This window comes from Carettochelys insculpta, chromosome 5, assembly GCF_033958435.1.
Source record: "Carettochelys insculpta isolate YL-2023 chromosome 5, ASM3395843v1, whole genome shotgun sequence".
NCBI lineage: Eukaryota > Metazoa > Chordata > Testudines > Carettochelyidae > Carettochelys > Carettochelys insculpta.
The window spans coordinates 29148178-29173381 of NC_134141.1; the positions used below are offsets into that span (position 1 = coordinate 29148178).

The window sequence follows — 25204 nt, forward strand, 5'->3', positions numbered from 1 at the left end:
GGCACTATGGGGCCGGCCCGGGGGGGTGGGGAGGGAGTCAGACTTAGGCAGGTTGGAGTCATGGGGAGAGATTATCTTCGTATTGGTAGCAAGCAGGGTGGGGGGAGCTCACTCAGAGTGAACTAAGGTAAGTAAATGTGTCCCTTGTTTAAGCGAGTACTCGTAAGTGAAGTACTCATTTAGCGAGGGATGAGTGTACTGTGACTTTTAACGATCTTCCTTTGTTTCTCCACATCCTTCTAAATTTATACATGAATATACACAATTAACAAAATGTATTCTAATGTATACATGTACTTTTTTTCCTGTGTTTTACTGACCAATGTGCAATGGGAGTTAAAAATGTAAATCAAATGTCAGGAGGCATAAAGAATGATATAGAAAATAATACTACAAATATATTACATTTATAATCAGTATGCCCTCAGTTGAAATAATGTATTCCGTTTTGGTGCTACATCCAAGAAAAAAAAAAAACATACAGCAGTAGTGCATATTCACGGACAGGTGATGTAGAGATCTACTGAGAAAAATCTGAACAGAGACTGAAAAGAGTAAAACTACATTAGACAACATATAGATGTATGCAAATAACTGGCACAGAGACAACAAGCCAGGCATGAAAAAGGTAAACAGACATAACAAAGTACTCAAGCACATTCAATGAAACATAAAGGCAACACAATTAAAAGTAACTGAAGGAAATTCCCTCTCCCCCTCTCTCACACACACACACACAAAGGCCTGTAGAATGAATTGCCAGACAATATGATGGAGGTCAAGAGGCAGCAGGGCTCAAAAAAGAACTAGATATGTGGGTGAATAATGAAAACATCCAGGAGCTCTATTACTGAAGGTCGTTGGTTTTTGTTTTTTAAGTCTGAATGGGATGTAAAACTTCTTGCTTGAAGGTACACTAAGTTCTAATTCACAGGCTTAGGAAAAAAATTTCCCCCTGGAAAAAGTATTCCAGAACTGCCTACTACAGAGTTTCTTACCCTCTGAAGAATCTGGTAATGATCACTGCCATAAAAAAGGACATTAAGTAAGCCCAGCCTCTGGTCTGACTCAATATTGCAGATCTTACTGTCTTATTTTCAAATCATATCCTCACTTCTCCCTCTCAACACACAAATAATATCAAAAATGAATTCAAAGGGTTAATGCTCCCACTCCCATACCCCAAAACCCCAACCACTGACTCCTCCATTTGATGACAAAACTACGAGTGAGCATTAGCCTGTAAAATACACATAATATGAATCAAGTGGCAGAGTAATATCTATGTATTGCATTAATAGTCTAGTTTACATTGCATCTTTGTGGCAAAAGAGGGAGATGTATACCACAGACCAGAACCTTGTACAGAGTGAACATGCTGTATGTATTCATGTATGTGCAAGAACTACAGATAAGTATGGAATTTCAAAATACAATCCCAATGAGAGTTCCATATGATATAAATCATGAGTAGTCAAATAGTTTATGACTGGATCCCCAAGAGAAAGTTTCCCAATATCATTTTGTTGGATATGTCATTTATTTACCTAATTAAGATATAGTAAATGCAATGCTAAAAAAGAATATTTAAATTAAATAATTGATCAAATTAAAAAGAGTTGCTGTTCCCACATTGGCATTAATTCAGCCCCCATTATACATAATGAAGTCAAATTTTGCTTTATTTCAATTAGCTTAATCATTTAAGAAAACAGGACTATTTGCATGCATAAAGTGATCTGTATGCATCCTGCATTATATTTTAGGATTACTAATTATTAAGATGTTAAATATATACCATTAATAAACACTTTAACAAAGGTGTCTGAATTAATTGGGAACCTTCCTAATTACATCTTCTAACTTTTGTCCATTGAAATGTTACACTTCAATTATGTATTAACATAGGGGTTCTGCATTTAATTTCCCGAGGTTGGGGCAGAAAAATAGAAAAAAGCATTCCCATGCAAACATCCAATCAATTGCCACATACTCCTGAACTTCTCTGCCACCTTCAAGAAGCCTGTCATTCTTTTTCAACTGCATAAGGGGAGCCCTGCAAATCCACAGATATACACTTCACGTTCACAGGTATTTGCAATCAAGGTGGGTGCAGATATCCATGGTTCAATGTTGCAGATAACGATACAGAAGATAACATTTTTGTATCTACAACTGTGAAAATCTGTAGATAGCCACTTTATAGCCACATCCGTGGATTATTTTTGCAGATGCAGGTGATGCAAATACCTATTTTGATTCCACACAGGGCCCTATGCATAGGGCCACTTCCAAATGCCTTATCTTTTCCCAAGCAGCTAAATATCTTCACATACAGTAGTATGTTTCTTTGAATACATCAACTCTAAATTGAAATATATGTACAGCTAAATTGTGTATATTACAGAATTTAGGCTTGGAAAAGGTCAAACCAAAAGAATTTCTACATCTTGAAGAGGGGAACAATGCCACTGGGATGGAATGGTAAGGTTTAGTAGATGAAACGAGTTTGTCACTAAAAATAGCTGTTTTTAAGGATTAGTTTTGTTAATTTACTAAAGATATTTAAATAACAGCAAAAGATATCATGAAGACATGCCCATAAAGGTGTAAGGTCAATGGGAGGTCAATATTTGTCTAGCAGCTTTACCAACACTTCCCCTGCTTATTGTGCAGAGATTGGAACATTTAGGGTAAATTACTGCTAAACAACAGCACAAAACACAGAGCCAGGAGTAGTGGCTGTAAGCACGCTTTTTATGACTATGGGAAATTTCGTCACACCCGTGATAAATGGTCGTCCAACTAACTAAAATCATGCCAGATTATGATGCGGCCAGATGAGTGTGTGCTGGATTAGAAAGGTTCAACCTGTAGTAAATTTGGGAATGTTTTTTCACTGTATCAGTAGGAAAAAAAAAACCCCCACATTTAAAATTTTGTATTTTACTGTTGTGATTACTAGTTCCATATAACTTGAAAACATTTTTGAAACTCATTAAAGTAATTAGTAAAACATTCATGTAAGTAGTACTGAAGTAGTGAAACATATGGACTTCAATATACCCTCAGCTTCTTTGTACAGAGGGGATTACAAACTCCTCTCAACATTACATACTTGTCCTTGACCCACGTAACACAAAAAATGAGGGATGTGCCTGGCGGGGAAGGGGTTGTGTGTGCATATGCAGATGTATGTATGGGAGAGGCTGTGCATGTATGAGTTGGGAAGGCGCTGGAAGGCAGTGGGGAGAACTGTCCCAAGGTGACTCCTCCCAGCCTCACATATTAGTCTTTATAGCCACCATTTATGGAGGTTTCAGAGGAGACATTATTTACTATATGTAAAAGCTGTCTCAGGAACTGGGGGGTGGGAACACACAAGCAGCAGCTTCTCTAGGCCAGGGGTTTCAGACATGCCCGCTGTGGACTCCCAGAAAGGTGGCAGGGCTGCAGTTCACTCTTCTGTTGCCTCTTGTTAGCAACAACTGCCATGTACCTGGACACCAACTACTAGGTAATGAGTTGGAGGTATGGGGTCGGGGTGGAAGCTTCCACCCCACCATGCTGAAGCTTTGCAACCTCCGCTATCTCAGGCCAGCAACACAAAGCCTAGCCAGGTCCCTCACGTAAGCTTCTGTGCAAGAGGCATCCCAGAGATACTACGTCCTCCTGGCTTGGCCAAGCATGACCCAAAACCAGCAGAGCACACACTCCCCTGCTGCAGAAGGGAAGACCAAAACACCCGTCATGGGGGTGGGAAGAAGCAGATTCTTAAAGAGCCACATCACTGTCCTTCTGGGGCCATGCAGAGGAGACTTGCGCAGCCCAATTTCTGATCTGTGTGGCGTATGTAAAATTGCTGCACCATTTATACAGAACTATGCTGGCATTATTAAAACAAACTACAGAAAGTATGCCAGAGTGCTTGGTTAAGGCAACATTTGTACTCTATAATTTCAATAATATAATTTATCAAAATATTTGTTCTATATTACCAAAGAACTCCACCATGAAGCTTCTGGGGGTTCCATACCAGTCCCAAGCCTGGATAAAGGAGGAGGGTTGGTCAGATGAGTGACGAAGCGCTGACCATGAAACAACAATATGAATGAAATGTGATGTTAATACGACTAAATGATAAAAGACGCTGGTTTGGATGTCTCCTAGATAAACAAGGTCAGTGACACCAATCGAGCGATCGGGGTTGGGTCAATGAGTTGGGCTACTGAAAGAAAATTAGAACTAACACCTGTTAGTTGGCGAATGGAAAATTAGAGCTGTTTTGGAAGGAGATGGAGAGATACTGCTGCAATATACTTGGACTGGCAGAGATGCGTTGGACAGCATTGGGAGAGATGTGTGATTGTGAAATCACTTGGTCAGGGAATGAAATGAAGCACGAGGCAGGCGTCAGATTCCCTCTTAGCAAAAGAGCTAGAGCAGAATTATTATGATACAAACTGGTGAGTGCAAGAATGATGGTAGCGAGAGTCAAAGCAAAACCATTCAACATCCTGGTTATTCAGGTGTATGCACCCACATTAAATAGTACAGAGGAAAAGATTGAGCTATTCTCTAAAGACATGACGAAGATGCTGGAGGAGATACCAAAGAGAGAAGTGTTGATCACCGGAGATTGGAATGCAAAAGTTGGAACAGAGAACGAAGGTTGGGAGAGAGTCATGGGAAGGTTTGGATACGGAGAAAGAAACGAACGAGGTGAGAAACTACTAGAGTTTGCTATGCAGCATGAGATGGTGAACAGCAACGTGAGATTCCAACAAAAGGACTGTAGGAACTGAACATGGCAACCAAATGACAGGAAGTCCAAGAACATGACAGATATGATTTTGATAAGAAGAAGAACATCAGTGTCAAACTTTCCAAGGAGCGAGTACAGACTCGGACCACAGTCTAATGATTGCAAACATCAAGATAAAACTCAAAAGAAAGCATAAGAGACAGTTTAAGAAAAGAAGAGACATGGCGAGGCTAGGCAAGGAAGAAATAGGGAATGCGTACAGAGCAGCACTTGAAGAGAAGATTAGGAATGAGAGCACAGAGAATAACCTAGATATGAAAGTCAAAAGGATAGCCACGGTGACAGAAGAGGCAATTGAGCAGACTGTTCTGGAAGAAGAGAAGATCGATAAGAAGTGGATTATCCAGGAGACGCTGAAGTTGGTCCAAGAGAAGAGAGTGCTGAAGATCAGAAGGGATGTTTCCGAGAGAGGGGAACATCAATATAGGGTGAAATGCAATGAGGTAAGGAAAGCGGCCAGAAAGGATAAGGTGAAATGGTTAGAGAAGCAGTGTGAAGATATAGAGAGGTATTATGGCAAATGTAAGACCAAGGAGGTGTATAAGATGATTAGGAATATTATTAGAAAGTGGCAGCTGAAGCAGAAAGCAATCAAAGATGTGAACTAAGAGGTGCTCATGAACAATGAGCAGATTGTGCAGCAATGGACGAGATACTGCACTGACTTGTACAAAGCACAGGTGGACCTGAGTGTCTCACAGAGACTGACTGAAGAACTGGAAGAGATCTCTCTACTGAGCATCAAGAGCGAGACTAATATTTCAAAGGAGGAAGAAGAAAGAGCAGCGAAACGACTAAAGAACAACAAGAGCCTGGAAATAAAAAGATCACAGGAGACATGATCAAATACAGCGGGGAAAGCATGATTCAGGAAATACAGCATGGAAAGAATGAAAGAAACCTAAGGAATGAACAAGATCCATGCTAATGACAATACACAAGAAAAGAAGTGCATTGGAGTGCAAGAACTACAGAACGATTGCCCTAATGAATCACCTGGGCAAGGTGCTGATGAGGATATTGATGGAGAGACTAAGATCTCAGATAAAAGAAAATATAGTGGACAAGCAAGAAGGGTTCACGAAAGATAGCGGAGAAAGCTCAATGAAAGAACAAGAACTTCTAAACTTGCTTCTTCGACTTTCAGAAGGCATTTGACAATATAAATCAGAAAGTGAATTGGGCAGAGTTGGAGTCATATGGAGCAGATAGCAGACTGATATGTTGTTGAAGGATATCCGTGACAATGTGGAGGCAGTGGTGAGAACATGTGGAGAGTTAGGAAGTTGATTTAGAATGATTAGAGGTATGAGATCCAATATTGCCGAGTATCTTCATCATGCATCTAGAGAGAGCGAGGGACAAGATCAAGGAAGGGGCAGAAGGGATATCTGTGCATGGGAAAAATTAACAACTTGAGGTTCGCAGATGAGATAGTTATCATTGAGGAAGATGAGGAGAAAGTAGCTAAAATGCGCAGATGCTAAACAAGGAAGGGAAGTGATACAGACTGTTTATGAACATTGCTAAAACAAAAAACAATGGTATTTGGAGATAAGGAAATAGGAAGGAAGATCAGTGTAGAAGGTATTGAACATGCCACTCAGAAAAGAGACAAGAGAGCAAGAAATGTTCATTTTTTCCCCTTTTCATAGCTTATCTGTGAAAATGTTCTAAATGGCAGTAAAGAATTGCCAACAGAAATGGGAATACTGTATGAATAACCTTAGAAAATGAGATTAACATCACAATCCTGTGTACATATCTCCCAAAAGATGCATTCAAAAGATACTTGTACATCCAATCTGTGAGGCCGCGGCTACACTCATCCCCACCCTTCTGGAAGGGGCATGGTAACGAGCAGAGCAGAAGATGAAAATAAGGTACACATGAAAATATCTCATGTCTCATTAGCATATCCCCACAAGATCTCGCTTCCAGAAGATCCATACATTTGCAGAGGAAGGGTCTTCCGGAAGCGGGGATTTCCTTCAGAAGGATCCATGTCCCCATGGCAGCTGTGCTTCCAGAAGAGGATCTTCTGGAAGCGAGATCTCATGGGGATATGCTAGCGATGCATGAGATATTTTAATCTGTACCTCATTTGCATCTTCCACTCTGCTCATTACCATGCCCCATCTGGAAGGGTGGGGTGCGAGTGCAGATGTGGCCTAACATTTTGCAAAACCACAAGTGGAAGAGCAAACTGGTACTTACATATATCTGTCACTGAAGGAAAGGTTCTTTCAGCCAAAAATTCAACAGCACAAATTAATTAGTTATGAGTAGGATTATCTGTAAATTATTATACTTCTGACATACAATATCTGATCCATTTTATGATAACAAAATGTGGACAATTTTCTCCTTTTACATATTTCATTCAATGAAATAATCAGTCAAAACAGCTAGCTAAATCTATCTTAGTATTTTTCAGGCATCCAGATTTGTACCATGAATGCCTTCTACTTGCATAGCTAACATAGTATGAGGGAAAAGGATGTCAAACTAATTTTTGTTATCTGAAAAAAACTGATTCATCTTTTGGTACACTTATCATTCATCCTTAATATTATTAAATTGTACTGATGAAATATTAGCTTCAATCAGAAAGTATATCCCATTTAACAGTTTTTCTTCGTGTGGTTGCTGTGCACGTCGATAACTAGCAGATGTGGCAATACCTTGGAAAAACCCTACTGAATTAAGTTTTAGTATCTGTAGAGTCTATTCTATTTAAATACAAAGGTATTATATTATTGTGGATATGGATGGTCAAAAAACTATACTGAATAATGTGGCAGACCAGAATGGACTTCTGGAAAACCACACACGTAAAGTAGATTTCCTGGGAAATAGAGCTGAATGCAAATTCTTTCAACCCAGTCTTCAATTATTTAAAAACTCAAGCTTTTGATGCTAGCCCCTTAGGAAAGGACCATCGTCTGCTGGTTACCTGTTCCTGAAAGTTGGGAATCAAAGATCCAAGCTACATAAAGAAACAAAAAGTTTCTACTCCTTCTGACATAAAGGTACTATTAATTTGTAGCCCCAGAAAAACTCTGTGGTGGGGTTTGAAGGACTGACTCCTACCAAAGCCACTTTTGAAGGTGGAATAGAGGAGGAGCATTTCTAGTAAGGTTATTCACATGCATGCAGTCTATTTTTTTTTTTAATCCCTGCAGCGTTTTCATCTTAAGAGTTAGATTAACATAAGGCAGTTTATGACAACTTATCTCTACGTGTTCACACTAAAACGTAGTTCCCACTTATGTAACTTGCCTGCTACACTTAATTCCTCCTCTGCATAGGTTGATATAGTTAGGTTGATACAATGTCAGTGTAGACACAGAGGTTACGTCTATCCTAGCCCCAAACTTCGAAATGGCCACGCAAATGGCCATTTCGAAGTTTACTAATGAAGCACTGAAATGCATATTCAGCGCTTCATTAGCATGCGGGCGGCCGCGGCACTTCGAAATTGACGCGCCTCACCGCTGCACGGCTCGTCCCGACGGGGCTGCTTTTCGAAAGGACCCCCCCTACTTCGAAGTCCCCTTATTCCCACCAGCTCATGGGAATAAGGGGACTTCGAAGTAGGCGGGGTCCTTTCAAAAAGGAGCCCCGTCGGGATGAGCCGCAGGGCGGTGAGGCACGTCAATTTCGAAGTGCCGTGGCCACCCGCATGCTAATGAAGCGCTGAATATGCATTTCAGCGCTTCATTAGTAAACTTCGAAATGGCCATTTGCATGGCCATTTCAAAGTTTGGGGCTAGTGTAGACATGGCCAGAGGGTCTTAAATTGACTGTTACTTCAAAAACTTGTCTCAGTGCCCCACATGGATCGTTACACTCATGTAAGCACTCCTGGTAAGAACATGCACCCACTGATACAAGGAATATAGTGTGGACATGCAAAAGCAATTTAATTATTCTATTGGTTAGCTGTAGGTAGATATAACTTAATTCATCGTAATTTTGTAGCATGGACTAGCCTCAAATACCATTCAGCTGCACATCTACCAATATAATTTATGCCATCATGTGCCAGCAATGCCCCTCTGCTATATACATCGGACAAACTGGACAGTCTCTACGTAAAAGAATAAACGCACACAAATCAGATATCAGAAATGGCAACATACAAACACCCGTAGGAGAGCACTTCAATCTCCCAGGCCACACAGTAGCAGACTTAAAAGTAGCTATCCTACAGCAAAGAAATTTCAGGACCAGACTCCCAAGAGAAATTGCTGGACCAGACTCCCAAGAGAAATTGCTGAGCTACAATTCATCTGCAAATTCAACGCCCTCAGCTCAGGCTTAAACAAAGACTGTGAATGGCTGGCTATATACAAAAGCAGCTTCCCCTCCCTTGGTGTTCACACCTCCAGATCAACTGCTGGTAGTAAGCCTCACTCTTGCTGACTGAGCTAACCTTGTTATCCCCACCCTTGCTCTGGCTTATTCATACCTGGCCCTGCAGATTTCCAAGGCCAGCATGGGATGAAGTGAGTCTGTGCTCACGAAAGCTCATGCTCAAAACTTTTCTGTTAGTCTATAAGGTGCCACAGGACCCTTCATTGCTGTTACAGATCCAGACTAACACGACTACCCCTCCGATACTTGTCCCTAAACTGCGGATTATTAACTATACACCCCATCAATTTTAACTATCAAAGAAGTTAAGAGAATCAGAGAACAGTTGCTTGACATGGCATGCCTTACAACCAAAGAGGCAGAAAGGGGAACTAAGCAACCATGGATGTTAATACTGTTGGATATTTGAAGCTTCCTTAGTGTCTCTTAAGGAAACACAAAATAGTCATTTGAAATAGGTGTAAGCCAATTCCAGCATAGTTAGCTCCGTGGTGGGGTTGCCATTGAGGGAGCTGCAGAAGAGAATGGGCAACTGTGCAGTGGCATCATAAGGCCCTGAAAGTACATACATGCCAAGATCCATAAAATTACCTGCCAGTCTCCAGCTGAGTTCCTTCTCATTCTACCATTTTCACATCTACAGGAGAATTATAGCACAGAAATAGGCTTCCACATAAAAATTCAGACTTAATGACCAAGTTCTCCCTTTCCATTTCAGGGACGCTATAACCCTGAACTAATACACCTTATGACAAATGAAAAGGATCACAAGCAATATGCCCCACCAATACCCAATCCTTTGGAACATGATCCCCAAAACTTAGCACACAGAGACCCAGCACAGAAAAGGAATACTGTAGATAACATCTGGGACTGAAAGAAAATAATCCATGAGTGGATCTCTTTCAAAGTGCTCAAGTGAATTAAATAATACTCACTGAGCAATACTTCAAAACATCCTATACAGGGCATATAAATGTACGTCCAAGCACACACACACACCCCCTTACAAAGAGAATAAAAAGATGATTGATTATGCTATTGGTTTCAGGATGCATATCACAATTCTCAAAATGTATTGAACTAAGAAGTAATACAGTCTTGTATTCTTAAGGTGGTGTTATTCTAAACTAAAAATTATATGTAGGTTTTTTTATTTCAAGAATGTTTCAAATTACTTGTTTTCTGCACTTCGGTAGCGACTGTTTATATTTCTACCATAGTTGTACCAAAAAAAGAAAGGTCATAGAAACAGAGTTGTCTTGTCCACAGGACTATATTTTGCAGCAGCCCTGAAACCTGTGTTTTGGTGGGCCTGGCAATGGCAACAAGGGCTAGATCCACCCCAGCACTCACCAGCTTGCTCCACTCTGCCATCTTTTAGCTGGGTCACTCTGCTTCACCAAGGCAGTAGGAAGTAGAGTGCCTCAGCTCACCCAGGCAACACAGTGATTGCAGGGGGCCAGACTGCTGCTGCTGGCATCAACCATCCTAGTAATTCACCAGGCTATGCTGCTTAAGGAAGAGGGTGGAGCAGGAGAGGGAGAAGGCATGGAGAAGGCACAGCAGGGGAAGAGCTCTGGGGAAGAAGTGGAGTGGGGGCAGGGCTATGGGCCCTGGCACAGTGGGGAAGATTGTTCCACACCCAATACCCGCTAGAAATGGTGCTGACGGGAAGTGTGATAACTCAGGACTGAGTAAACAAGCAATACGACCATAAAGTACAGCATTCTCGCTTTCAAATACTATTACAAATTTCCTGATATTAAAATATCAGCAGTTTTAAAATAACTTTCAAAATTGGGGCGTTTAAGAAATTATTATCCAATAACAAAAGGGAAACAAGACCAACCAGAGCATTATGGACACCATTTTGTAATGGTAAAATTATGTATAATTCATGACACACTTACAGTAAAAAATTAATTTCACACTCTGGTCACGGAAACCTGCTCTTATGTATTAATAGTTTGTTACTTCACTTTGATCTAGTTCTCTTTGAAATGCGTCTAGAACAACATGAACAAATCAACTGTTAATGCAACTGCAGCTGATAAAGGCAAATTTATGACCTGTTAAACATGCAGCAGCAGGGTCTACATGAAAAATTCATTATAAACATTGATCATCTCCTAGGCATTAACAATGTCAGTTTGCTTGGATATGGGCCTTTTTCCACAGAGAACTAGATTAATACAGACTAACAAAGTGCTAATGTACAGCAGTAGGGCCCACATAAATGGTAAAATGGTTCCACAACAATGGTGACCTTTAAAAATAATTTTGAAATACATAGCAAAATTCATGGATTCCATGACAGTGGTAATTGCGTTCTTAACTATATTGAAATCTAGTGATCAAAAGTGAATTTTCTTTTATGAAGAGGAGGTGGTATGTTTCCCTTCTGGAAGATCAACTATCTGAGAAAGAGAAAAGCAAGACCATGACAAATTTAACTTTTTCCTTTTACCTCTTTTCCTCCTTTGCTCGCTGGTGTTCTTCTTGTCTCAGAACCTGAACCATTACAGACTCAAAAACACCTGTCGTTAAGCGAGTTGTAGAACGACGCCTCGTTGAAATGCATGTTGTTGCTTTCTCATCTTCCAATCCATAGCAACCTTTGGATGTTACTGTTATTGTTGTCTTCTCTCTCAAGTGTCTTGAAAGAAAAAAAAAAAGTTGTTCAATGCACAATAATTTTTCACTACATAAATCTTTAAAATGTGTAAACTAGGTCAGTAAAAACTTATAGGGCTTGTCTACACTACCTCCCTACTTCGAAGGGAGGATGGTAAGTAAGGTGTTGGGAGTTCATTAACGAAGTGCTGTGCTGCACATGCCGCACTTCATTAAGCAAATTCCACCCCCGCAGCAACTTCAAAGTGCCAGCTCGCATCTAGCCATGGCTCACCCACCAGTACTTCAAAGTTTTAAACTTCAAAGTGCCATCTCGCTGCCAGCTGCGGCTCACCCGACGGTACTTTGAAGTGCCCAGGGTACTTCGAAGTCCCTTTACTCCTCAAAATTTTGAAGGAGTAAAGGAACTTCGAAGCACCAGTGGGTGAGCCACAGCTAGATGCGAGCTGGCACTTTGAAGTTTATAACTTTGAAGTTGCTGCGCGGGGGAATTTGCTTTATCAAGTGCTGCATTTGCAGCGCAGCACTTCAGTAATAAAACTCCCAACACTCTACTTACCATCCTCCCTTCAAGGTAGGGAGGTGGTGTAGACACAGCCATATTGAAGTGTTATCCCTATCCACAACTGAACTGTCAAACTCTTCAGTGACGAAATCACCACTCCTTCATAAAATATTAAAAACTTAGATGCCATCACAAAAGAATTTTGAAGACCATCTCTATTAAAAATGGTAAACAGATTTTCCAAGTTAATTTCCACATATTATATATTTTGTAAACATCTGTAAACAAAAATACTATACATTTGAGCTCAGAAAAGGTTATTTTCAGTATACACAAAACTATTCTGAAACAGTAATAACGAGATAGTCTCTAAAGTGCTACATGACTAACATGGCTAACAAAATAATTTATTAGATGATGTGCTTTTGTGGGACAGACCCACTTCTTCAGATCTATAGCCTTACCAGAAGAGGCTCAACAAATAAAGCACAGCGGTCCAAAAATTGTTATAGTTGTTGACAAATCAGATAGAAGAGCCGGTGGTGGGGGGAAGTGTTAGGTCAAACATCCAAGTATGTGAATGAGTCCTTATAATGAGTCAGGTAATTGCTGTCCTTGTTCAAACCACGTGTTAACATGTCGAATTTTAATATGAATGTTAGTTTCAAACATTACCTCTGTAGACGTTTGTTAAAGTCTCTTTTCTCCAGAACACAAACTCTTAGGTCTTTAACAGAATGGTCCACTCCATTAAAGGGCTGGCTGACAGGTTTGCATATTTGGAGATTTTTGATGTCTGCTCCATGTCCATTCATTCTTTGGCAAAGAGTGTTTGTCTGCCCTATATACAAAGTGCGTGGGCATCGTTGGCACATGATAGCATAAATGATGTTAGATGAGGAACAGGAAAATGTGCCCGTGATTCTGTAATAAATGTGGTTAGGTCCAGTGATGGTATCACCAGAATAGATATGTGGACAAAAGTTGGCAACAGGGCTTGTTGAAAGGAAAAGTTCCAGGATTAGTATTATTGTGGTATAGCCTGTGGTTGCTGGTGAGAATCCTCATAAGGTTAGGAGGTTGTCTGTAGGAGAGAACAGGCCTGTCACCTCTCCTATAGACAACCTGCTAACCTCTCTATCTGATTTGCCAACAATGATAACAATTATTCTCATTTGCCAACCTTAATAACAATTTTTGGATCTCTATGTCATTTTATATATATATATAGGCTACATCTACACTTAAAGAAAACTTCGACTAGCCATGCTAATGACCAAATCGAAGAATACTAATGAGGCGCTGAAATGCACATTCAGTGCCTCATTAACATGCCGCCGGTCACCGCACTTCAAAATTGCTGCTATTCACTTCTGCGCAGCTCGTCCAGATGAGGGTCATTTTCTAAAGTACCTCGCCAACTTCGAAATCTCCTTATTCCTACCAGACACATGACTGCTTTTTCATTCTGAAATACGATTTGATGCAAGCTAAACGTGACAGATTTCCAAAGTTTCAAATTTTACATCACAAAACTGAGAATATTTTACTTTGAAATATTTACAGAATGAACTAACAACATATTATTGTGGTTGTTTCTCTTTTACACTGTTAAGCAATTCAAATGGAGTAAAAGTTTCAGGATCAAAAACATCTTATTTACAACATTGTCTTTATTCAATTAGTCATCTTAGATTTTTCAAAAGAAAAAAAAATCATCAAGAAAAATTACACTTTTCCTGGTTAATAAAGTTAAGAACCCAAACCACCATAAATTTTGGATACTTGAACCTAGCAAAACAGAGAATGTCTCTCACTTCTACAAATTAGTAAGGAAAATATATTATATATAAAATGACATATTAGAATTGTTAAGGACTAAAGAGTAAAGGCACTTCGTAATTAGTATTAACAGTGAAGCAGAGAAAACAAGCTACAACTTATTAACAAGACTAAACAACTATATTTTGTGAGCTATGATGCAAATAACTGTATTTCAGGTTACAACATTTGATGACAGCAAAAAATATGGATATTAGCTGCCAACACATTTGGCAAAATGTATTAGTGTATTCCCTGTATTACTGATGCAAAAGTTTCGGGTACAAACAAGCTACTATTGAAAGAAAAAAAAATTAAAAAAAAAAAAGAACCTTCTATTTTCAGGTGTATAGGGTGTGCAAATGCCATTCCAACACCACTCATCACACTGAGGATGAACTAGAGAGCAAGAAGAAAAATAAAGGTGTTTATATAGCACCCATATTAAAGCAATGTTTCCCCACTATCCTGGCCTGAACATGAGGCATTAAGGTGCAATCCTGAGAAGCATCATGAACAGAACATTCTTGTGGCTCTGTATCTTATATCACTTTAAAATTGTATTATATGATTGGACATAGTTATGATGTTCTTTGTGCAGGACAGAACACATGAGATATCAGTGAAAAGGTTAGGATAATCCTGTTAAGAAAAATCATATGTCAATACCTGTAACATTTTTACATATGAAGTTATTGACAGTAGGACTGTCTACAATAACAAATTTGGTCAGCAAAACCTGACGTTTGGTAACAAAACAGTAAAAGCATACACAGTGAAATGTGACTTTTGCTAGGGAAAATGTCCAGCTTTGGGGACAAAAAACTTCCATCCCTATGAGACACTTTTTTCTTTTCTCCTCAGTTTACAGTAGGCAGAGTCAGTGCAGACACGGTTTTATGTTTTGTTGACAGAACTAGTTTTCACCAGTATCCCATAATTCCTGCCCTAATTACTGTGCTCAGTGTACTGATCTCTGCTCCTCTTTCAAAGTTCCAGGAAGTATCTGACAGCTGATGAGCATGCGGATGACTGTGGAGCTCCCAGCACTCAGGCCACCCAGCAACAGGGCTATAAACACCCAGAACTCCACAGCTAGGATCATGGCACCTGGCAGTCAGGAGTTGAGGGATGTGCTGAAGCTGTCCACATTGTACCTGGTAGTCCTAAGCCATGATGCCCAGGGTTGGCATTCCAGGGCACCTGGAGGCAGTAAGGTTTAGGGAGCAGACCCATTGGGTATAGAGGTCATGAGGGGCACAGTTCTCCTTTGGGGGAGGATCAGAAGCTAACCGCCCCGCAAAAGCAGCTCACGTGCCACCCATAGAAAGTTTATAGCACAAAACTTCAGCACTGAATGAGTTTAGGTGTCTATCACATCACATAGCAGCCAGGCAGAGATTTTGTGCATTACAGTGGTGCCTAATATTGGGCAGGTGACTATGAATCAGGACCTTCAATGTTATTTTATTCACACATACATCTAAAGTAACAGAGAGTAAGCTGTGCTAGTCTACACACTATCAAAACAAAAAGCAGTCAAGTAGCACTTTAAAGACTAGCAAAATAGTTTATTAGGTGAGCTTTCGTGGGACAGATCCACTTCTTCAGACCATAGCCAGACCAGAACAGACTCAATATTTAAGACACAGAGAACCAAAAACAGTAAGCAAGGAGGACAGATCAGAAAAAGATAATCAAGGTGAGCAAATCAGAGAGTGGAGGGGTGGTGGGGGGAAGGTCAAGAATTAGACTGAGCCAAGTATGCAGACGAGCCCCTATAGTGACTCAGAAAGTTCCCATCACGATTTAAACCATGTGTTAATGTGCCGAATTTGAATAGAAAAGTCAGCTCGTCCACTTCTCTTTCCAAAACGGTGCAATAATGTCTCTTCAGTAACACACATACCTTGAGGTCATTGACAGAATGCCCCATTCCATTAAAATGTTGACCAATTGGTTTGTGGATCTGGAGTGTTTTGATGTCTGTTTTGTGCACATTGACCCTTTGTCTAAGGGAGTCAGAAGTCTGTTCAACGTACAAAGCATCTGGGCATTTCTGGCACATGATGGCATATATAATGTTATGAGAGGAGCATGAGAAAGTGCCCGTGATTCTGTGAGTAACCTGGTTAGGTCCAGTGATGGTATTTCCAGGGAAGATATCTGGACAAAGCTGGCAGCGGGCTTTGTTGCAGGGAAAGGTTCTAGGACTGGTGTTCCTGGGGTATAGACTGTGGCTGTTAGTGAGGATCCTCATGAGGTTGGGAGGTTGTCTGTAGGAGAGAACAGGCATGTCACCCAGGGCCTTCTGGAGTGTAGCATCCTGATTAAGAATAGGGTGTCGGTCTTTAATAATTCGTTGCAGTGGTCTGAGTTGGGGGCTGTAGGTGATGACCAGCGGTGTTCTGTTCTTGGCTTTTTTGGGCGGATCTTGGAGTAGCTGGTCTCTGGGTATGTGTCTGGCCCTGTTGATTTGTTTTTTTACTTCTCCTGGTGGGTGATTCAGGTTTATGAATATTTGGTAAAGCTCTTGTAGTCTTTGGTCTCTGTCAGTTGGATCAGAGCAAATGCGATTGTACCTAAGAGCTTGACTGTAAACAATGGATCTAGTCACGTGTGCAGGATGGAAACTAGAAGGGTGTAGATAAGTATAGCGATCAGTAGAAGAAGAAGAACTCTATGTGAGTGAACTCTATGTGAGTTCTTCTTCTTTTGTTGTTGGTGGGGGGGGGGGGGGTCGAGAGAGTCAGACTGTTGTTCATAGGTGTGCTGGAAAAATTCCTTTAGACGGAGGCGGCGAAAGAAGGCTTCAAGATCACCACAGAATTGTATTAAGTTCGTGGGGGAAGTTCCTGATAACGCCATCCTTGCCACAATGGATGTAGAGGCTCTGTACACTAATATTCCACATAAAGACGGATCACAAGCAATCAGGAACACCATCCCTGATGTCACCACAGCCAATCTGGTGTCTGACCTCTGTAACTTTGTTCTCACACACAATCATTTCCGTTATGGGGACAATTTATACCTCCAGATTAGTGGAACTGCTATGGGCACCCGCGTGGCCCCACAATATGCTAATATATTTATGGCCGACCTGGAACAACGATTCCTCAGCTCTCGTCCCCCATTACCACTCCTCTACTTAAGATACGTTGATGACATCTTTGTGATTTGGACCCATGGTACAGAGGCTCTAGAAGAATTCCACAGAGAATTTAACAATCTACACCCCACCATCAACTTATGCCTCGATTACAACATGCAAGAGATACATTTCCTGGACACTACAGTACTAATCAAGGATGGCCTGATCAGTACCACACTGTACCGAAAACCTACTGATCACTATACTTATCTACACCCTTCTAGTTTCCATCCTGCACACGTGACTAGATCCATTGTTTACAGTCAAGCTCTTAGGTACAATCGCATTTGCTCTGATCCAACTGACAGAGACCAAAGACTACAAGAGTTTTACCAAATATTCATAAACCTGAATCACCCACCAGGAGAAGTAAAAAAACAAATCAACAGGGCCAGACGCATACCCAGAGACCAGCTACTCCAAGATCCGCCCAAAAAAGCCAAGAACAGAACACCGCTGGTCATCACCTACAGCCCCCAACTCAGACCACTGCAACGAATTATTAAAGACCGACACCCTATTCTTAATCAGGATGCTACACTCCAGAAGGCCCTGGGTGACATGCCTGTTCTCTCCTACAGACAACCTCCCAACCTCATGAGGATCCTCACTAACAGCCACAGTCTATACCCCAGGAACACCAGTCCTGGAACCTTTCCCTGCAACAAAGCCCGCTGCCAGCTTTGTCCAGATATCTTCCCTGGAAATACCATCACTGGACCTAACCAGGTTACTCACAGAATCACGGGCACTTTCTCATGCTCCTCTCATAACATTATATATGCCATCATGTGCCAGAAATGCCCAGATGCTTTGTATGTTGGACAGACTTCTGACTCCCTTAGACAAAGGGTCAATGTGCACAAAACAGACATCAAACACTCCAGATCCACAAACCAATTGGTCAACATTTTAATGGAATGGGGCATTCTGTCAATGACCTCAAGGTATGTGTGTTACTGAAGAGACATTATCGCACCGTTTTGGAAAGAGAAGTGGACGAGCTGACTTTTCTATTCAAATTCGGCACATTAACACATGGTTTAAATCGTGATGGGAACTTTCTGAGTCACTATAGGGGCTCGTCTGCATACTTGGCTCAGTCTAATTCTTGACCTTCCCCCCACCACCCCTCCACTCTCTGATTTGCTCACCTTGATTATCTTTTTCTGATCTGTCCTCCTTGCTTACTGTTTTTGGTTCTCTGTGTCTTAAATATTGAGTCTGTTCTGATCTGGCTATGGTCTGAAGAAGTGGATCTGTCCCACGAAAGCTCACCTAATAAACTATTTTGCTAGTCTTTAAAGTGCTACTTGACTGCTTTTTGTTTTGATACATCTAGGCTGTGTCTACATGTGCACGCTACTTCGAAGTAGCGGCGCCAACTTCGAAATAGCGCCCGTCACGGCTACACGTGTTGGGCGCTATTTCGAAGTTGAAATCGACGTTAGGCGGCGAGACATTGAAGTCGCTAACCCCATGAGGGGATGGGAATAGCGCCCTACTTCGAAGTTGAACGTCGAAGTAGGGCACGTGTAGACGATCCGCGTCCCGCAACATCGAAATAGCGGGGTCCGCCATGGCGGCCATCAGCTGAGGGGTTGAGAGACGCTCTCTCTCCATTCCCTGCGGGGCTCTATGGTCACTGTGTGCAGCAGCTCTTAGCCCAGGGCTTCTGGCTGCTGCTGCTGCAGCTGGGGATCCATGCTGCATGCACAGGGTCTGCAACCAGTTGTTGGCTCTGTGGATCTTGTGTTGTTTAGTGCAACTGTGTCTGGGAGGGGCCCTTTAAGGGAGCGGCTTGCTGTTGAGTCCGCCCTGTGACCCTGTCTGCAGCTGTTCCTGGCACCCTTATTTCGATGTGTGCTACTTTCGCGTGTAGACGTTCCCTCGCAGCACCTCTTTTGATGTGGTACTGCCCAACGTCGAAGCTGAACATCGACGTTGCCAGCCCTGGAGGATGTGTAGACGTTATTTATCGAAATAGACTATTTCAATGTAGCGTGCACGTGTAGACATAGCCCTAAAGTGCTTATCACTGCATCACAAGTGCCAAACAAAATTAAAAGATGTAACCAATGCCCTAGCAGTAAATCTCTCCATTCAAAAAGAGTTTCTACAGGACGGATATAATTTGCAGACTAGATCTGTGGTGTCCAATACATTCACTACTTGCTACATGTGGCGAATAAAACACTACATTGCAGCAAATGCATGCATACCTAACTCATAAGATGGGGGGGGGGTGGCCAGACCACAGGACGTAAGCCGCAGGTGGCTCTTTGAGAGTATAAATCCAGCTCCTCTTGAGAGCTGCATGCGGGGAGTACTGTCTGCTGGCTCCACACCCCACCACTTGGTAGGAGAAGCACGTGGCAGCCCCAGCAGCAGCTCAGGGGTTTGCCAGCACAGTATTATAATGGGGGGGGGGGCTCGGGTTGCCTGGCTCTGGATGAGGGTATTTATTTAGCTACCAATGTTCTTATATTTAATAAAATTTTGTATAATATAATGTGGTGAATATGGAAAGATGAGAAGTGCAAGTGTGGCAACTTTTGAATTCCTTTCAGACACCACTGGACTGAATCGTTGTTTCCTTGTTGCTCCTTCAAAAGCAAATTCCATAAACCCCAAGTGTGGAGCCCTAACATAAATGTTTTCATTATGTATTTTCATTCAACAGTCACAGAACTGAGTAAGAAAACAGAGGCAGAAAGTGTCTTTTTGCCAAAGTTAATCCTCAAACCCTATATGGTTCCTGCATAGGAAGAGTGCATCTTTACTCCAGCTAATTGGCACCCATCACAGAACTTCAGGGTTTCAGAGAGACAGACACATGCTGCTACACTTACCGAGACAACAATGCCAGTTTCTGTTCCAGCATCATCTCCAGCTTCTGGGCCTGTTTGGAAAGCCAGTGGTCCACCCCGTGCAGCCGATAACACGTCTCAAGCATTAGGCGAAAATCAGCTACGAAATCTGTGATCCCAGTGTATTGTCCACTGGAAAATTTCTCTTCCATCGTCAGCAGCCACATCCCAGCTGCTTGATGCGAGACGGAATCGTTGCCGCCGCGACCCGCCGGGGAGGCAGTTCCTCTTTCCTCCGCGATCAACGTCTGGTCTCCCAGGGGCTTCAGAAAAGGAGCTGTCAGGGGCCGATGCTTCTCCAGCAGAAACTCGCAGAGAATCCGGTAGCCCTGCTGGAGCTCCGGGCTCAGGTTCTGCTGCCAGCGGTGGCGATGGCTAATGTCCCCCGCATTCTCCTCCTGCTGCTCTTCTTCATCTGCCGAGCCGCCGACTGGGGCTGGAGCCTCGGGGGTCTCTCCGGCGGCCGGAGACTCCATATCCCGCTCGGGCTGCGCCAGGTTCGTGCACCCCGCACAGCGGGTCTCGGCTCCGCTGCTACCCGCCGGCGCCTGAGCCTAAAGGCGGACTCCTCCGCTTCAGCTCGCGGGCCAGCCGGGCAGCTTCCCCCGTGCACAGACGCAGCTCAGCCCGCCCGCGCCCCTCACAGCTGTCCTGTGCCAGCCATGGGACGATGCTGCCGGCTCCCGCCCGCCTCACAGTCCAATAACCATAAGCGGTTGCGGTCCGTGCCTGCGCCCGCCCGCAGGGGCCGAGGCCGTAGCTCGGTCCGCCCGCAGCTCAGCGGGAAAGGAAAGCGGCGCCCGCAGCCGCTCGGGCTCGGCCGGACTGAGCCTACTTCGGGCCGGCGATGGAGCACAGCCCTTCCCGGGGCCAGGCAGACGCTGCTGCCCCGGTCCCAGGCGCCGCGCCCACCCCCGCGGCTGCTCGGGAAGCGGACGCTCTCCGGGCCCGGACCACACTCCGCTTCACCTCAGCCGCTAACCGCGCCGGACCCAGGTAGGCGGCCGGCGCTCTGGCTCTGCCGGCAGCTGCCTCGGGGGGCCGGCCTGTGCCTGCCCTGCAGGCCGGGGTGGCGGGGACCGGCCCTGCCGGGCGTCTTGTCCCCCTTCCCTCTCCCCGGGGAGGCGGGCTCTGGAGCAGGCAGCGCTACTAGTTGATGGCCGCGGGGGGCTCCGCTCAGCGCGACCCAGCCCCCCCTCAGGCAGGTTACGAAGGGGCGAGAAAGCCAGGGGAGCACCCGCGCGCCCCGCCTACCGCTCCGCCCCTCCCCACACAGAGCGCATGCGTAAAAAGCAGCAGCCGTCGCCAGACGGTGGGCTGGATGTTTTGGGAGCCAGCTGAGATGCCGTCATTACACAGCGACTTACTGTGGGACGGAGTGTGAAGCTAAGGCGCATGCGCACCGTGGGGATCTTGCCCGCGATGTGGGGATCCAGCGTGCTGCGTGAGGAGTTTGCGAGGCGTGGGGGTGGCCTCTCCTTCAGAACAGAGGGGCTTTGCCCTCGCCGGCGTCCTGCAGGAAATGGGCGCCCCAGAGCCACTCCTTCCTCAACCGATGGTGTTTGTACACTATGGGCAAGACCAGACTACTCGTGTCATGGTGCAATTTCCTGTGTTCTGGCTTTGAGATGTATAGACTTGGGCTGCCTGTCCCCTTTCAGAGTCACGGGCTCTTTCCACGCCTTAGCTGGCTTCCTCTTTAGTAGCTCATTGAATGGAACCTTTTGAGTGTACCGCCAAGGGCTATCTCAGGCCTTGGTTGCCATCGTTTCTCATCTGCTGTCAAAATGTCGTCTCCCATCTCTGATCCACTTGGGATGCTAACCTTCATCTCCCACCTGTTGCGTTTTCATTTTTGTGCTTCATACTTTGTTGTATAATGGGTCTGGAAACAACAATCTGGTCTACAAATGATATCAGTGGTCTAAATTTTCCTTGTTTATGTGGTGCAAATCTGTTTGTTTCTTGATATGTATGTTTTTTTCCAGGCATAAAGCGTCTAACTCTGATTCTGCTCCAGTTATTGCAGTTGGTAAGGTCCCCCTTCTTTGGCCATTTTACAGCAAGGCCTCCCTGCAAAAACAGGAGGAAATGCAAGTACTAGTCCCTTTTCTCTAGCTGCTGTTCCCCACATTTTTTAGTAAGACTGCATTATATAGCAGAATTCTGAGTTTTGTAATAAAAAGCCTAGAACAATATTCACAAAAGGTCTAATCAAATAGACAAAATGTATTATTAATTTTAATATCTGCTGCTTGTTTCCTGCCACGGAATTCAGTACTATCTTCTGTGAAATTTTAGTCTGGTATGCTACAGAAAAACAAAAGGACCTGCTTCCTATTTCTGTGATCTTCAATTAACCTTTCTACATAATGAGGTCTGAGTGGAAGTTCATTAGTGGCATCTTAAAAAAAAATAGACCTATGCCCTATTCCCCAATCAAGATCTGTGCAATACATTCTCTACTCAGAGCTGTATTGAGAAGAGCAAAATGATTGTGCAATAGGGATTAAAAGCTCTTCCGAAACTAAGGTTCACCAGAATTTTCGTGGCAGTTTCTGGATTCCAAAAGTATAGGCACCTTAGAAATATTTTATTAAACCATACATAAAACTTCTTAAGGAAAAAAGATGAAGGAAAGATTTGATAACAGTCTTCACTGATGTTATAAAAAGCATGGTGATTGCTGGCTTTTCACTGAAAGCAGGAGAAGAAGAAATCTGCATTTTCAACAAGATTAAGGTTAGATATTAGGGAAAAACAATTTCTAGCTGTAAGGGTAGATGAGTACAGAAATAGGCTTTAAGGGAGGTTGTGAAATCATTATCACTGGAGCAGATTAGACAAATGTCTGTCAGGTCTGCTCTAGGTATACTTGCTCCTGCTTCATTGCAGAAGACCTAACTAGATCAGGGTGTGCAAAGTCAGAGGTGGGCCCCCTCCAGGGGCATGGAATTTTGTAAGGTGGGTACAACCCAATCACCTGCTGGATGTCAGGCCTATCATTTCAATAAAAATGTTGAAATATGTTACTGTTTTTATGTATGTGTATTCACATTTATATACTGATGTAAAAACTTTTTACATTCTATGTACTTTTCTTACAGGTGCCAAAAGGGGTTTTTTATTCATATGAACATAACCAAAATTTACATCAATTTGGATTACACTAGACAAGTTGGGGGAGCCCTGCTAATTGCAGGGCCGATAAATGCAGGGACATAAAAAGTTTGCTTTCCCCTGGACTAGGTACCTCTCAAGCTCCCTTCCTCTCGGTTTCTATTATGTATAACTTAGCTTACAGACTGCCTTTTTGGCTTTTGCTTGACTAGTGTACAATTTAACTTCCAGAGTGAACTTGTAGAGAACCTAGGAACTATTATATGATTTTGGGAACCTTTGAAATACATTTTGCATGTATGTTTGTTCTAGCAGAAAACCCATTTTTGGAAGTGAATGACTTTCAGTTACAGCCAAATGTGCAGCCTCTTCACACTTCCTTGGACTAAATGAAAAGTATGTTATAAACAATCTGAACTCGGTGCCCTTTTCTTTTGGACAAAATACTGTATGTGGAAGGTAGGAGCTCCCCATGTTAGCTGAGGAGATCACATGTGCTAACCCATCTACCCAAAACGACTCCAGCACTGGAGAACCTCTGTGGGGAAGCTGAAAGTTGCCCCAGAAATGGGCTGTGTTCCCTGTAAAGTGATACTTTTCAAGTAGGGCTAGTGCTCTGCCTACATCAAGAGATAATACCAGAAAGACGCCCTGCAGGAAGTTACAAATGCACATTCCCCAGTCATCATATAGTGCTTTTATGTGTGCGGTGTCCTTATGGGTGCTTCACTGTAGGGGTGTCATGCATCCCTGGGCTGCTGATTGGGTAATGTTGGTAGGAGCGTCCATTGTTGGAGCCCCATTTGTGTGGTCTCTCATGTTGCATCATGAGATTAATAAGTATGTGTTAGGCAACCCTTCCCAGGTCCTTCTCAACCATTTCTGACTTGACCAAAACAAAACCAAACAGCTTTAGCTGTCCATTCATGGCTCATTAACCCCTTTTGCAATTCCTAATTTTTAATTTTATTTGACGCCTCTTCTTTTCCACTTTCTAAATTTTATTTGGCTGTCCATTGCCTAAAAAATCAACAACATGAGGGACTTCATCCTTTTGTGAACCTCTAGTATGGGAGGGATGCCCCTGGACAAGGGTATGTCCAGCTGTCTAGATTAAATGTGAACTCACAGTAAGTGAGGCAGTCCCAGTTGTGGATGAGCATTGTAAGTGCATACAGAGGCAATTACTGGGGAGGACTGGAGTTGGGCCCAAGCCATGCTGTAAGGGGAAAATGCTGGTGCTTCACAATATAGATCTGCCATCTTGAATATGCAAATAGTAACCCAGACTCCACCTTGACTGCCCTTCCCCTTCCTCCACTGAGGGCACTTTCCCACTCTTTTGACCTTTTGAGAGGAAATCAGATATGTGACATGACATTTTCCTGGTTACACCAGTTTGTTTAAGGGTTGCATCACCAGTTTGAAGGTGCTACACTTCTGAATGGCAGAATTTGGAGCTGCGTAGAGGTGCATCCCAGCACCACACATGTAAGTCAGTTTTCAGGAGGCTGAGTTTATCTGCATGCAAGGGGTGTGTTACCAGTAGCCATCTCTCCGAACAGGACAAACACATACCCAGGACAATAGCGAGAGAGAGAGTGAGCTAAGCCATCACCAGAGAGTTAACATCACCTGATCACCCTTCATAGAATTCTAGGGCTGGAAGGAACCGCAGGAGGTCATCTAGTCCAGCCCCTGCCTAAAGCAGGATCAACCCCAACTAAATCATCCCAGCCATGACTATGTCTCGCTGGGACTTTAAAACCTCTAGGGATGGAGATTCCACCACATCTCTTGGTAACGCATTCCAGTGCTTCACCACCCTCGTGGTAAAATAGTTTTTCCTAATATCCAGCCTACATCTCTCCCTCTGTCACTTTAGACCATTG

The 25204-nt window shown here is 43.2% G+C and overlaps 1 protein-coding gene across 1 annotated transcript in view; it reads right to left on the reverse strand.

The window, feature by feature from the left end:
* Positions 1 to 21442, reverse strand: part of BRD10 (bromodomain containing 10) — an 89847-nt gene extending 68405 nt beyond the window's left edge. The window contains exons 1-2 of the mRNA XM_074994871.1: positions 20175 to 21442; positions 11676 to 11864 (exon numbers count right to left, since the gene is read on the reverse strand). Coding sequence (XP_074850972.1) covers positions 11676 to 11864; positions 20175 to 20668 — 683 coding nt within the window. The 5' untranslated portion in view covers positions 20669 to 21442. The remainder of the gene's footprint in view (positions 1 to 11675; positions 11865 to 20174) is intronic.
* Positions 21443 to 25204: the final 3762 nt, after the last annotated feature.